Source organism: Cyrtonyx montezumae, unplaced genomic scaffold (assembly GCF_038088225.1).
Source record: "Cyrtonyx montezumae isolate F1298 unplaced genomic scaffold, pur_monq_1.0 scaffold_3, whole genome shotgun sequence".
NCBI lineage: Eukaryota > Metazoa > Chordata > Aves > Galliformes > Odontophoridae > Cyrtonyx > Cyrtonyx montezumae.
This window is the reverse complement of record NW_027072034.1, coordinates 50,567,787-50,581,580: the sequence shown is the minus strand read 5'-3', so window position 1 is coordinate 50,581,580 and position 13,794 is coordinate 50,567,787. Positions and strand designations below refer to the sequence as shown.

At 34.4% G+C, this 13,794-nt stretch overlaps 1 protein-coding gene across 11 annotated transcripts in view; it reads left to right on the top strand.

The window, feature by feature from the left end:
• Window positions 1-13,794, top strand: part of DMD (dystrophin) — a 961,436-nt gene that overhangs the window by 575,715 nt on the left and 371,927 nt on the right. For all 11 annotated transcript variants that reach the window (XM_065741536.1, XM_065741534.1, XM_065741531.1 and 8 more), the window contains 3 exons: window positions 806-981; window positions 9,989-10,136; window positions 12,045-12,194. In XM_065741536.1, the coding sequence (XP_065597608.1) occupies window positions 806-981; window positions 9,989-10,136; window positions 12,045-12,194 (474 nt within the window). The remainder of the gene's footprint in view (window positions 1-805; window positions 982-9,988; window positions 10,137-12,044; window positions 12,195-13,794) is intronic.

Sequence of the window (13,794 nt, the reverse complement as noted above, 5' to 3'; positions counted from 1 at the left end):
GAGTCCCAGAGCGTTTCAGCTTATTTTAGCAGTAAACTGTTGAAAATGGTTTTACACTTTTCTGCTTGGACATTTTGAGGAATTACATGGTAAAAATTACTCACGCTCTACTGATGACTAAGAATGGGCAATGATTGATTTCCTTATTTATGTATACATGCTTTTTTGAACAGGAATACAATGTTCAATGCTTAAGCTATAGATTCAGAACTGTGTTTTTTGTTATTGTTGTTTGTTCTTTAAAAGTCTACCACACATTTCATTTTATGATAAAAGAAGTAATTAGTAAAACTTTGAAGACAAGTCTTTTGGTAGTTCTGAATTTTGTTCTGTAAATAGAAACACATAAGTAATAGTCTTCCTTATGAATTCTCTGACTCAAAAAGTAGATAAAGGTTTATGAAATTTCTTCCAATTAGGAAAAAAAAAAAAGAGAAAAGGAAAAAAAAATAACCAACAAAACAATGTGTATACGTTCAGGGGTGCAGCAGTAAATTTGTTCAGAAGTCTTTCTTACAAAATGATCTGCAAAATATAACTGCACTGATACCTATCAGACAAGAATACAGACAGAAAAAAACCAAAACCTAACAACAACAAAAAAAGCCAACCTGAAAGATGTTGGTTTAAAAAAATATATGTATATCTTTTTATCTGTTTGGCTTTGGATTTTTTTTGTTGGAATTCAGGGCAGAGCAAATACTTTCACCTCTTTCCATCTGGCCAGTATGTGATGAAGCATCTTCTTTCCTTCTTTCATGCTTGACATTTTTATGAATACGTGTATGTGTTGGTTACTTTGCAGGAGCTTCAGGATGGCATTGGGCGACAGCAAACTGTTGTCAAAACACTGAATGTAACTGGTGAAGAAATTATTGAGCAGTCATCAGCAGCAGATGCTAACGTGCTGAAGGAGCAACTGGGAAATCTGAATACCCGGTGGCAGGAGATCTGCAGACAGCTGGTAGAGAAAAAAAAGAGGTAGGTTAAAAGAAAGCAAAATTATTGTAAAACCCTTTTGGCTGTATTAGATCTGTTTCTGACTCTTAGCGTTTGGAGTTTCTATATTCATGACAAATGATCAATAATTACATTTCATATCCACGATCGTTTAATTCTTCTTTTCTACCCATCTTTGTCAGTGGCTAACACTCCCTTCCACGCTCCACATTCTTGTATTTTTACTCCTTATGCTTAAAAACAATAAACAAGCATATATTACTTCTTGTTTAAAAGTAGAACAGAGTAGAGCCCATTTCCACAATTTACTGTTGATTTAACATCCTTATATTTGATAGGATATCATTAAAATGTATATCTATAATACTAATAATAACTTAGCTAACTGATACTGTTAATCCTACTGTAATTTACTTCTCATGATTGGTGCCATTAACAACTGCATTTCGTTCAAGTTGGGTAAAAAGAATAGATTACTTAATTTAATGTTATTTATAATAACTTCCAGATTAATTTAATTTCCTCTTGCAGTCAGAGGGAACATTTTGAGTTTACAGATAATGAAAAAAATGGCTTGATTTGTTTAAAAAGAATGTTTCCAAAAGGAAAAAAAAATGTTGCTGTTCATGTTAGATTTTAGTGTTTTATCAGTGTAGATGCTGTGCCTAAATAGACTTAACGTTCTCCTTTACAGTCATTGGCAAAGGTTTCTTCAATCGGTGTTTTTTAAAAACAGCTTACCCCTCATTGAAGTACACCAAGGAGTGCTGGAAATTTGCTAGGAGAACTAGCTAGTAGCATGCAACAGTTTAGTTTCTTCTGATGTGTCATGTCCCATTTTATTTTGTTTGTGTGTGTGTGTGTATGTGTGTGATTTAGAGCAAAAGCTGTGAAAATTCTCACTGGAGTGGTCAGGCAATGTCCTGATTGTTGAGTTTAACTAAGATTAAACTTTTACTTAGAGCTTATTACAAGGAGGAAATGCAGCAAATAAGCTACAGCTGTCAGAAGCTGTCCTGGTGCTTTAAATGTTTCTTTTTGCTTTATCTCCAGGTGTGATGGGTAATACTGCTTGTTGTGCATGGGGGTCCTTGGCCTTTATTTATTGCTCTAAAAACTGTTCTTTTGTACAACTGAAACCCATCTGCGTTTCCAAGCCTTAACTTGCTAAATAAGTGCTAACACTTAAAAACAATAACATATCATTTTAATAGCCCTGTAAGCTACTGCAGTTAACATCAAAGAGAAAGATTGGTGGTTGAGCTTTGTCTGAGAATATAAAATCTGTCCCACTGCAGGTATTCTGTTCACCCTCATTTGTCAAGAGAAATGTGTATCTCTGTTCTGTTTTGGCTCAAGGCTGTGTTAACAGTCTGTGCAATTTTTTTTATATATCTTACATTTTAGTAAAGCCTAGGAGCTGTTACATGGGAATGATACAGTTATGTTTCCTTGATGAGAGATCTTAAATAACCCCTGATTTACACACATCCTTTCCTTTTTTTGCTCTGTTTGGTTTGTTGATTGGTTTGTGATTACTTTTAATTTTTCTCTGGAAGGGCAATTTGTGTGATATATTGAGTGTTGTGGTTATAGAGACCTAGGTTAGTATACATTTTGCCAGGTAATAAATATGAACAGTGTTGTCCTGAACTAAGTGCTTTTGATCTACTGTAGTGAGACTTGTGTACATCACGATGGAGGATTTTGCACTTCTATTCAGTGCCTCGTTTCCTTGGCTGTGACAGAGCCAGGGACATGTTTTCTGCTCTGAGATTGTAGAAGATTCTACCCTTGGTCTAGCTGCTTCCTCAAACAAGGCCTGAGCTTTTTCTCATTTCCTTCTTCTTTTCAGTTCTGTAGATTGGATTTTCAAAGACACTTAAATGACAGAACACATGGTGTGCCCTTTCTAGGTCTTATCATTATCTTCTGTCCTATCATTGTCTGCCCTTGTAAAAAGTTTGCTCCTCTCATGTTTATAAGCACTTTTTAAGGATAGAAGGACACAGTTTGTTCAGAGGTGCTCTTGTCCTCTGATTATCTTTATTACCTTCCTCTGGACCGACTCCTACAGTTCTGCATCTTTCTTGTCCTGTGGACCTGAGGCCTGAGTGAAGTATTCCAGATGCAGCCTTACATTAGTGGAGTAGATGGAGGCAATCACCACCCTCTCCACGCTGCCACCCCTTTTTTGATGTAGCTCAGGATACTGATGGAGTTCTGGTCTGCAAGAACACACTGCATTGTGTTTAGCTTTTTATCCTTCTTGGCAGGGCTGCTGTCAATGAGTTCCTCTCCCACTGTGTGCACATATTTGGGATTCCTCCAATCAAGATACTGTGCTGAATGAATCTCTCTGGGTTCATGTGGGCTCACTTCTCAAGTTTGTTAAGATCCCTTAGGTTGGCATACTTTACTTCTATTTTGTCATCTGCACTACTTAGCTTAGTATCAAACCAACTCAAAACAATTTGAAGAACATATACTTCATTAAAAACAAGCCAGTGTTTTTTTTTTTTTTTTTAGTTTTTTCTCGTTTTGTTTTTTTTTTTTAAGTTTTAGCAGGTCAGATGTTGATCCCTGGCTAAACGCAGATTTAAGACTGACTTTGAATCTCCTTGCGTTGGTACTGAAGATCGAGAGGTTACGTTTGAATTATGTTTGTGTAGTATGCTATCCTCCAGTTGCATTTATCAAAGGGTTTCAAAGCTGTAGAAGTTTGAAGTCAGTGATTAATGTTTCTGTATCTTGCAGTCTAATCCACCCAGCTACGAATTAGAGGAGAATGTAATTTTATCACATCTCGTTGTTTTATCTTACTGAGAACTTCAGAATAGACCCGGCAGTTGAAAAAAGTGAAACATGATTGAAAGCCTGATACACTGATAGTTAGCAAATTGGGAATTTAATTGAGTTTCTGTTAGCACTTTGCTGCAAGCAGCAGCTTTTGGAGAAGTCTGAGTTCATGCTCTGGGATCATGCTCAAGAAAAGCAAAGATTCTTGGAGATAAGGAAGTTACAGTAGCCTCTTGAACAGATGCTACTGCTAACTGCAGACAAGAGAGACTGGAAAAAAAATCTGTTGCTGCCTCTTCATATTCCACCAATAATTCTGGCAGTAAGAGTTTGTAAACTGCACCATCAGAAGCTCTCTTGACCTTTCTGTTTACTGTCACGTAAGGCTGTGTCCATTGAGCATTATTATTGTGTCTGTTGAGTCATGTTATTGGAACAGTTGAGTTTTGGATGGATTGAGAAGGCAGTGCCCTGTCTTAAAGCACTTATGGGCTCTCAAAATCTGAGTGGTTGCTGCAGTGTGGTACTCTGTCTTTGCACCAGCTATTTATGAACTTCATGTGGTGAAGATTCATTAATGTTCCTTGTGTTAATTTCTGAAAACAGATGCTCCAGACTTTTCTTAGCTGTTTCAAGATTAGCCTTTTTTTAATCACGATCAGATATATATTTTTAAATCTGTTGAATGGAAGAAAATTTTTCATTATTTCAGCTGCAGTAGATTTGCAATTTTAATGATTTTGAACCTGCAGACTCTACGTATCTTTGTTCAAGTGAGCTTGAAGAGATTACTGAAAAAATGACAGTACAAAGGCTATTCACCAAAATACCTTCAAACACTTCTCTGAATATAAAGCCACAAGGTTACTGTTCTAAATAAAAAATAGCTGTTATAAAGTAAATAAATATCTAAATATTTTTCATACCTTACATTTATTAAAGAGATCTTATTTTTTCCTTCTGTACAATAGCTGCTGTAGATTGGTTTCCTTCACCGTAATACTCAATATATGGAATGCCGTGATTAGTTTCTTATTGCAGTTTAAAAGCTGGTTTAGGGATGAAGAGATTTCATGACAGTTAAATCAGTAAATATATATTTTGTTTCCAAGCTAAAATTGGTTACATATGGAATTTTCTGATTTTTCCTTTTTTGACTGCTTAGTTTTCTTACAGTAATTCAGTAGAAAAACGTCACTATGGTATAAATTTACATTCTGTTTACATGTAGTTTTGTAGCTCAGCTTGCTGCTGGTTACTATTTGCATTTGGCTTTCCTGAAGTTTCAGTGATATTTTTCATTTCATTTCAATTACTTTATTTAAAGGTCCTTACCCAGGTGAAGCACATTTGCATATTCCCTGGAGTAAGAAATAAAATTCATTCTTTCTTTGTAAATATTTTGCTGAACTGTCATCTTACTATTTTAGTGACTTCTTAAATTCTCAGTGAAAACTGCTAAGTGGATTAATCCCTTGGAAATAACTGCAAATACAAATTCGACAGCTGAATGTTTAGAAAAGAACATAGAAACATTATTCATAGGATCGTTACGGTTGTAAAAGACCACCAAAATCATTTAATCTAACCATAAAGTGTGAGTCACAAGCAAGTGTAAATCTACATTACTCCTGTATACTCCAATTGCATGTTTTCTGTTTCTAGCTGACACTTCCCAATTGTGTTCAACATCACATGCAGCTACAAACCATAACTATTTGATATGTTACTCGAACTACTTGGGTTGCTATGGTATTTGTATCACATTACTGACTATGGAAAAAACAAGTGAGCTGTAGTATGCATTTTATATGACCTCTAGAAACTGTAATTGAAAAATTCAAGCTTTCTTGAAATAGGAAATTAATGATTACTTAATAGTTAACCGTTATAATTAGGAATTACTCTTAGTCAAAAATTTACCCAGGATAATTTGTTGACTGCTCTAAGAATTTGTTATTGATACTGTTTAATACTGTTAGGAAAACTAATTTTTTTTAATTTAATTTACTACTTAACATTCAAATATATTGAATATACTGAACACATTACCTTCCATTAGTACAATGTATTCATTTAAACATCTGTGGAGTGAGAATAGTTGACTAAGGGGCTCCTATGAATTTGGAAATGAAAATAAAAAGCTGTGATATTTTAACACTGAAAACACGAAGTAGTATGCTTGAGAATATTCACCTCAAAGACTCGAAGTTATGTGTGAAACTGTACTTATCTACAGAGAGAGTTTTCCATCAGTCAATTTGAGGTACATTTCAGGGTTAATGAAATCAACCATTTGCTAATTGTGAGGCAGTTTGAAAGGTCTTCAGGAACTTAGTTTGGTTTAAAAGGAGTGGTTGTGGTGTATAACAGCAGATAAATCTGTGCTGAAAATGGATCTGCCTTGTTCCATAGGGCCAGCTGCTGGAATTCTGTCTTACTCCTTACTCATCTGCTTATCCAGCAGTGTGTGCTCCCAACTGCTCTGTATATCCTGATGGACAGCTGGCAATTTACGCTCCTTACTCCTGTTTGTTTAGGCTCAGATTTGGAAGTTCATACTTCCTTAATAGCAAACTACTGCTCACTTGTCATTCTCACCATGAATTTTAAGAGCTTTGAAATTGCATGTATCAAACGCTCCAAATGTTATTATGGTGATCGAAATCAACTTGTTCAAAAGGTATGAGCGCTCATCGTGTTTAAACTTTCTGTTATTGACTTGTTTAGCTAATAGAAAGTGTGTTTTATTTTTGTGGCTTGCATAATATGATACTTGTGATGCAGGATGTGAGTTATAATAGAAGTAATGTTCTAACAGGCCAAGAGTAAATTGTGAAGTAAATTATGAAGTGCACCTGCAGCTTCCATTAATTGCAATAGATCTTTTAATTACTATCCTACACGCTGTTCATGACTAGGATAAAAAAAATAGACCTTTGTGGAACGCTTTTTGTTTTGGTCTGATTTCTGAAAGTCTCCTATGGTCATATGTGAATACATGAATTAAGGATTTATAAAATAAGACATTCACCTGCAAAAATTGCAAGAAACTGTTCACATATTATGAATGAGATGTATCTTGAGCAACATACCAAATTATCCTCATCTGCCCTCATCCCTCAGAGTCGGGTGGGGGAATGGGCATGTTTACTGCAAGGGCTGTGGAGCACTCAGCTGAAGGCCTCACAGAGGTCAAACGTGACCAAGGAAGGGTGTAGTGCTGCTCAGGCAATGAATGTGTGTCAGACTGACGGTGCACAACGCTCAACACATGCACCTTTCTTAGACAAGCAGTCTGATGCTTCCGTTTGGAGCAGCAAGGGACAGGAAGGGGATGAAAGCCAGACTCACCCTGGGCCTTTCCTTATTCCCCTCTCCAGTTCTGTCCCGCTCGTGGAGGTGCGCGATCATAGCACCATGCATACAGGTCCTATTGCATCACAACCCGATGCCCTGTTTATGCCTACTACAACAGCCTGCTCCAGATGGGCTTCGATCCCATCCATTGGCACATGCAATATAATGGTGAAATGTAGATCAGATAACTTCTTATATTATAAACATAAAACCACAAATATAATGAATTATGAAATAACAATAAAAGGAAGTGACCAAACTGTATGAACTGTATGAAATATAGCCACCCAGACTAGTTTTGTTGTGCTGATACTTTAGTGCTGATAGAAACTGGAAGAACAAACTGAAAATGTCTCATCTACATTGCATCTTACTGCATCAGCTTTACTTATGGCTTTACACTGTCAGCAGTTCCTGTAGGAAGCCCCATCTAGAAAGTTTTCCTCTTCTTTCCTCAGAATTATGAGATAGTTTGATGATTTTGTCATTTGTAAAGTATAGTGTACATGAATGAGTATCCCTTCCTCAACCAGCCAAGCTGTGGGAAAAAAAAATTCAGCCATTTAAACTTGTCTTGTTTTTTATTAATCTCTTATATACAAACTGTATATTTATTATGATTGTATGCATGATTTATTATTGGACTTCATAATACTTAGTAATACATTTTACACTTGGTTTTCTGTATAAATGATTTTCTTTCATCCATAATCATTGCAATTCCATTTCCTGAAGACATTATTAAGAATATTTATAACTTGAAAACAATATTTCAAGTAGAACTTAGTGCTTTTTTCTTATCTAAATGCATTGAATTGACTCGGTAAATAAAATATCTAGCACTTAATTGTAAATAGAAAGCTTTTAATATCCCATTCATTATTATCAGTACTACATGCTTAAATAAATACAACAAAAATGCATTAAACTTGAAAGTAAACAAAGAAGTAATGCTGCATGTTTTAGAAGTTAATAGAAAACATCTTTAAACTGTACTGTGAAGAAATACCTTGAAAGTATGAGATACTTGTTCATAATTATTTGGAAACAACAATGTACAATTCTGTTCTATAGCAAGATTTTTCTTATCTCAGATATTTACTGTACATATTGTTGCTGTTGCCACGCTCTTAATCATTTTGACCACAAAAGAAAAAATGGATTTAGGGCAGAAGTTGGAGATATTTTCTGAAAGTGTCCAGTTGTCATAAATTGAATATAAGCACTTTTTGTAAATATCTTAGTGGTGGTTTTTTGCCTGGCTTTTGCCATCCAGGAAAGACACCTACAGACTATATCACGCTTGTGGGCGAAAATCGTATTTTCTGTATCTCCTTAAGATGTGGTATGCTTAGTGCAATCATGCTGGTGGATACAGGAGCTTGATAGTGAATTCTGGTGAACATTGTTGTCCATGGTAATTTATACTAGTTTTCTTGTTAAGAAGATACAATAAACATCAATAAGATGGAAAGCAGGTAAATTCCACTAACGTTTGCTAATTTAGGTGTTATGTAAAAATTAATAGTTGAACTGTGTGCTCCTCTTTTTATTTTAGAATGGTCAGAATTCCAACAGTGTGATTTTTTTTTTCTGCCTTAAGAATCTTCGTCTGTGAGAATTTCTTGTTTATACTGTTAAATTGATATTTTTGCTATGAAATGAAATTTAATTCAGCTGATGAGTTTATGCCCCTATCACTCTTAAAAAGTTTTCCCCACTCACAGAATTAGATTTCTTCTGTTTACTTTGTAACAAAGAAAAGCAAACAAAGAAAAACAAACCTTGTAACCCTGGTGGCCGGAGCTGAGAAGTATCAAGTATGGGAGACCAGACATAATTACAATCATTTCCATTATAATATTTATAATATCATTTCCACGTTAATAGTATTAACACAGAATATTTATTAATACCATTCAGAGATAATGTTATTAACACTGATCTTGACTCTCCGCTGTGATGCAGTTATATTCTCAAAATACTAATACAACATGTTGTTACGTGTAATAAATGGTCTAATCTTTCAGACTCAGTTGGATCTTGGAAATAATAATAGCTATCTGTTTTTGTGCCTTTTGCTTTGATCTTAAGTAATCAAAAGAAAAAAAGAAAATCAGAAATAAGAAAAAATATTTCGTTTTTCCATACAGATGTATCATTAGCTTTGTGAATTAGCTTGAAGGATAAATTACACATTGTTTTATTTTAACCTTATTTTTCTCATTCAGAATACATCCATGGATAATATTAGTCCAAAGGGTCTCAGATTCTGTGCTCTTCCTGCTGCCTTTGAAATGGTCTCTAAGTATATCTTGATAGTTCTGGAAAACTTGGACACAAAAGCATAGATCACCCTATATTCATACAGTTGTGGTGAGGATAGTATATCTGACCAGACACCTGCAGTGCTTGTTTTAGCTATCTGGATTCCCTTTAATTAATAAATGAATAATACAACTAGATTTGTTTCTTCTTTTTGTAATCATTTATTACAACATCTATTGTAACATTTACATGACAACTCTCATTCAATGAAAAGAACTTAGAGAATGAATCAACAGCTGAGTTGTAGACGTAGACCAAACAGACAACTAATATTAAGTGTGTTAAATCTGATCCTATTTCTTCATAGAGACTACACGCCTAACATAATTTTTATGGTTCTGTACTGAAATGCTGTACACAAATTACGTGACATGGTCACAAAAATGTTTCCACAATATGTTCAAATATATTCAAGTGGCACTTCCTATAGATACATTTTGGTAAAGTTTGGTGCTAGAATTCTTAGTTTCTGACACTGGGTTTCCATGCTGTTAGTTCTTTTGTAGTGTATAGAATAATTAATTTTATGTTTTTAATACAGAATAGAGGAAGAAAAGAATATTTTATCAGAATTTCAAGAAGACTTGAACAAGTTTATTTTGTGGTTAGAGGAAACAGAGAGCATCATTGCTATTCCCCTTGAGCCTGGGAATGAAGACCAGCTAAGAGACTGCCTTGGCAAAGTAAAGGTATTTTGAGCTTTATTCTTCCTTTTATTTTTTAATTGATCATTTTTGTACTGAAGAAAATTAAATGCTATTTCAATTTGAAGGCCCAGGTAGAAATATATACTTATCATACAAAAATCAGAGAAGAAATAGGAAATTAAGTGTAAGGGAAATTTCTATCCTGTCACTAAATATTGAATCACCATCTTTTACATTCTTATTTCCTACTTTAAGTTTCTGGTATTTGAACATGACAATTTCATCTATAAAACATTTTTCTATAGTTTACGTGTTAATGTGTTACGAATAGCCAGAAATGAAACTATATTCAGTATTTCACAAGAAATGTATCTAGAAGTTCATGCATGGCTTTAAGTATCAACTACTTAAAGTAGTGCTTCAGTGTTTTCTATAATAAACTTGACAGTGGCTTTTAAAATGTTTTTATTTTAAAAAATATAAAATCAGAATATTAAATGTATATTTTTAGCCTTTAATAATTTACTGAAGATGTTAGAGGTTTTATTCTATGCTACTAGACATGAATATATGAAGTAGGATTTGCTCTGTTTAGTTTTGAAATGTTTCCAATAGGATGTGTCTAAGAACTAATTTCTATAGGAAATTAACCCTTAGCTGTGAGATGCATAATACATATGGGAGATATATTTAAAAGGTTTCCAGTCCTCTCTTGAAGATAAGGACTACTTATCCTTTACGTCAATCCAAGTTGAACAAACTTAAACAACAAACATTTAAGAATCTGAAAATAAATGGTTAGAGTTCCTATTATAATAACTTACTTTAAAAGAATGTGAAAAAATATTTTGTAAAAATCAAGTTCATTTCTAAATAAATAAAAAATAGAGCAAATAGTGTGTAGTTCTTGAGGAAGGTAAGGCTTAATCATACAATAAGTTTATGCCTGTTACTCTTAAGTATAAAGTATTTGTGAACTGGACAGAGATTTTTGTGAGGCATTGCCTCCATTGTCAAGAATATCAGACTGAAGACAAAGAAATGGGGTGTTAAATGCGTCTTATCATTTGCAGAAAATATTATGATTCTAAAGTTTGAGTTGATATTCTAGATCAGTTAATTTCCCACTCTTTAAATGTATGCAAATATTTCACAACTGTACCATTTCCAAACGATAAGTAGTCCAAAATTAAATGTACAAGCATTTTTGATTTATAGCTCATTTTTACATTCTTTATTTTTGGGAGTTATACGAGAAAATACATCCTAATGCATCGTAAAATATTATATCAACTTGCACTGGGGATCATTTAATACCAGATAGATTGTGTTATTAATAATAATAATAAAAAAAAAAGTTGAATAAATGTATCTGCTAGCTATAGTATCCTTACTTACTTTGCCACAATTAACCTTGCAGTATCTGCTCACTTGATGGAGAAGTGATGATAGCATTGTTTAAATGATACCTTGCTTCCTTTGGCTGTACTTTATGTGTCTTTATGAGCATATATGAACTGGTGATTGGACTAGAGGACTTTTCACCACGTACTATCTGAGTGATTGTGTTAACAGCACAGTATATGGAGAAGCCCCTTTTCAAAGTGATGTGGTTATTTTAGTTTTTTTTTCTTTTTAACCGTGTTAAAAGATAATTAAAATCTGGATACGTGAACTATACAAATGTCAGGAAGTGGGAATTTGTCATGTAATAGCAATTAATATTCTGAGAATCCCCTTATTTGGTCTTTTAAGACTCTCTTCAGACCTAATTCACTAATGCAGTCTCTTTTGGGGAGAGGTTTAGCTTTCTATATTCAGAAAGCTTTGGCTATTTTGTCTTGAATTGAGTTTATTCCTTCAGCTGATAGATAAATCGATAAGGTTGAAGATAAGAGAGCTGAAAATTCTACCACAGTTCATCTTAACTGCTGTATTTGTCTGTTCCAGTTAAGAGTTGAAGAGCTACTGCCACACAAGGGAATTCTGAAACGATTAAATGAAACTGGAGGAACAGCCCTTGGAAGTGCATCACTGAACCCAGAAAGAAAACATAAGCTTGAGAGTACGCTGAAGGAGGCTAGCCGTCGCTTGTTAAAGGTTAGACATATTAGTGATATAACTATGGTATAAAATTTTAATCTGCAGCAAATATTTGCATTATATATTTTCTAGTATGCATTATTTTTCTTTGGATGAACCTGCAGAGACATTTGTGCACATAATGAACCTGCTGAAAGAAAATGTATTCAATATGCTGCTGTGAGAAACAATAATAACACGAGACAATGAGTGCCTGAAGTGATGATGTTGCATCCAAATTATCTCCCTAAATTACAGGTCTGCTGCTTAAGAGGAGAGTGCAGAGCACCATTTTTTGTAGCTTGGTTGTTTTAAGGGTAGAGCAAATATTCCACCTTTTGTGACTCAGTTGTGTGAATCAGTAGTGAATGGCTGATTGCCTTTCTAGAAACCCTTCCCAGCTCTCTCCCAAACCCTGAGGTGCAGGCTGCAACTATGTATTTATGTTCTATGTTGTTTCCAACTATGAGCTCTGAGTTCCTGTGTATCAAAATCCCATTCATTTTGCTTTTTGGGATCTCCATACCCGTGAAGAAAAGTAAGCCAGGATTTTGTTGTACTTTATTTTTTAAGTAGTGTGTAGCAGAGATGGTAGAAAGCACTATTGAAAGGACCACCATCCAAGGTATGGATCAGTCTGGTAAGAACAGGTTGAGTTTAGAAGATGCAACTGAAGGGTTTGTGAGATAGCGCAGTCAGTGGGGGTGCTGGGGGAGGGGTAGAACAATGTTTAAGCTATGTTCAGCCTTAGGAAGAAAAGATGAGAAAACAGATCTTTTTCTGAGCGCCATATACTAAAAAGATAAGCTGGAGTTTATGGTCAGGAACAGTCCCTTCAACTCTATTCACTGAATTGATATTTCAGGTGCAGTCTGGATGAATAAACAGGAATTTATTTGATTTGGAACTCTCATTAGTTTCTTCTTCTTAACAGAAATAGTCTGGCAAGTGTTAGAATGGTAGCTAATGACTCAAGCAAAAATGGATAATAATATTGATCTCATTCACAAAATTAGAGCTGGGCACATAAATCATTATTTAGGTGTTTGGGCAGAAGTATCTCTTTCTCTACAGAATGGCTTTCCAAAATCAATATATATATAAAATAATTCAGAAAACTGAGATCAAATTAAAACTATGTTCTAGCTGATGTAAGCACATGTGTAGCTGAATTTAGGCACCATGAACATCTCTGCTGTAGTATTGAGAAATCATTAACTTTCAGTCAAAAAATGTTTGTGTTGGTGTTTGTTGATGTTCAGTAAGATGGCAGAAACCTACAAAAATTGTAATTTGTCTCTGAATGAAAACTTTTACTGATTAGTCATTTATCTGAATACTTCATGTTTTCACTTGCTGCTTGCTAATACTGAAATGTTCTGGGTTGCTTATATACAGAGCAACCTAAATAACTGTACATACAATTGAGTTTTGGATGAAAACTCAATTTTCTGGATATTAGAGATGGAAAATCAATAAGATTAGTTTTTATATAGCTGAAGGAATTAATTTTGTTACTTTCAGCTATGAAACTCTAGGGTCTGTAGGAAAATCAGGTATCATGGGAAGTCTGCAGGCCTGACATGGAGCCATACATTGTGTTCCTAACCACACTTTT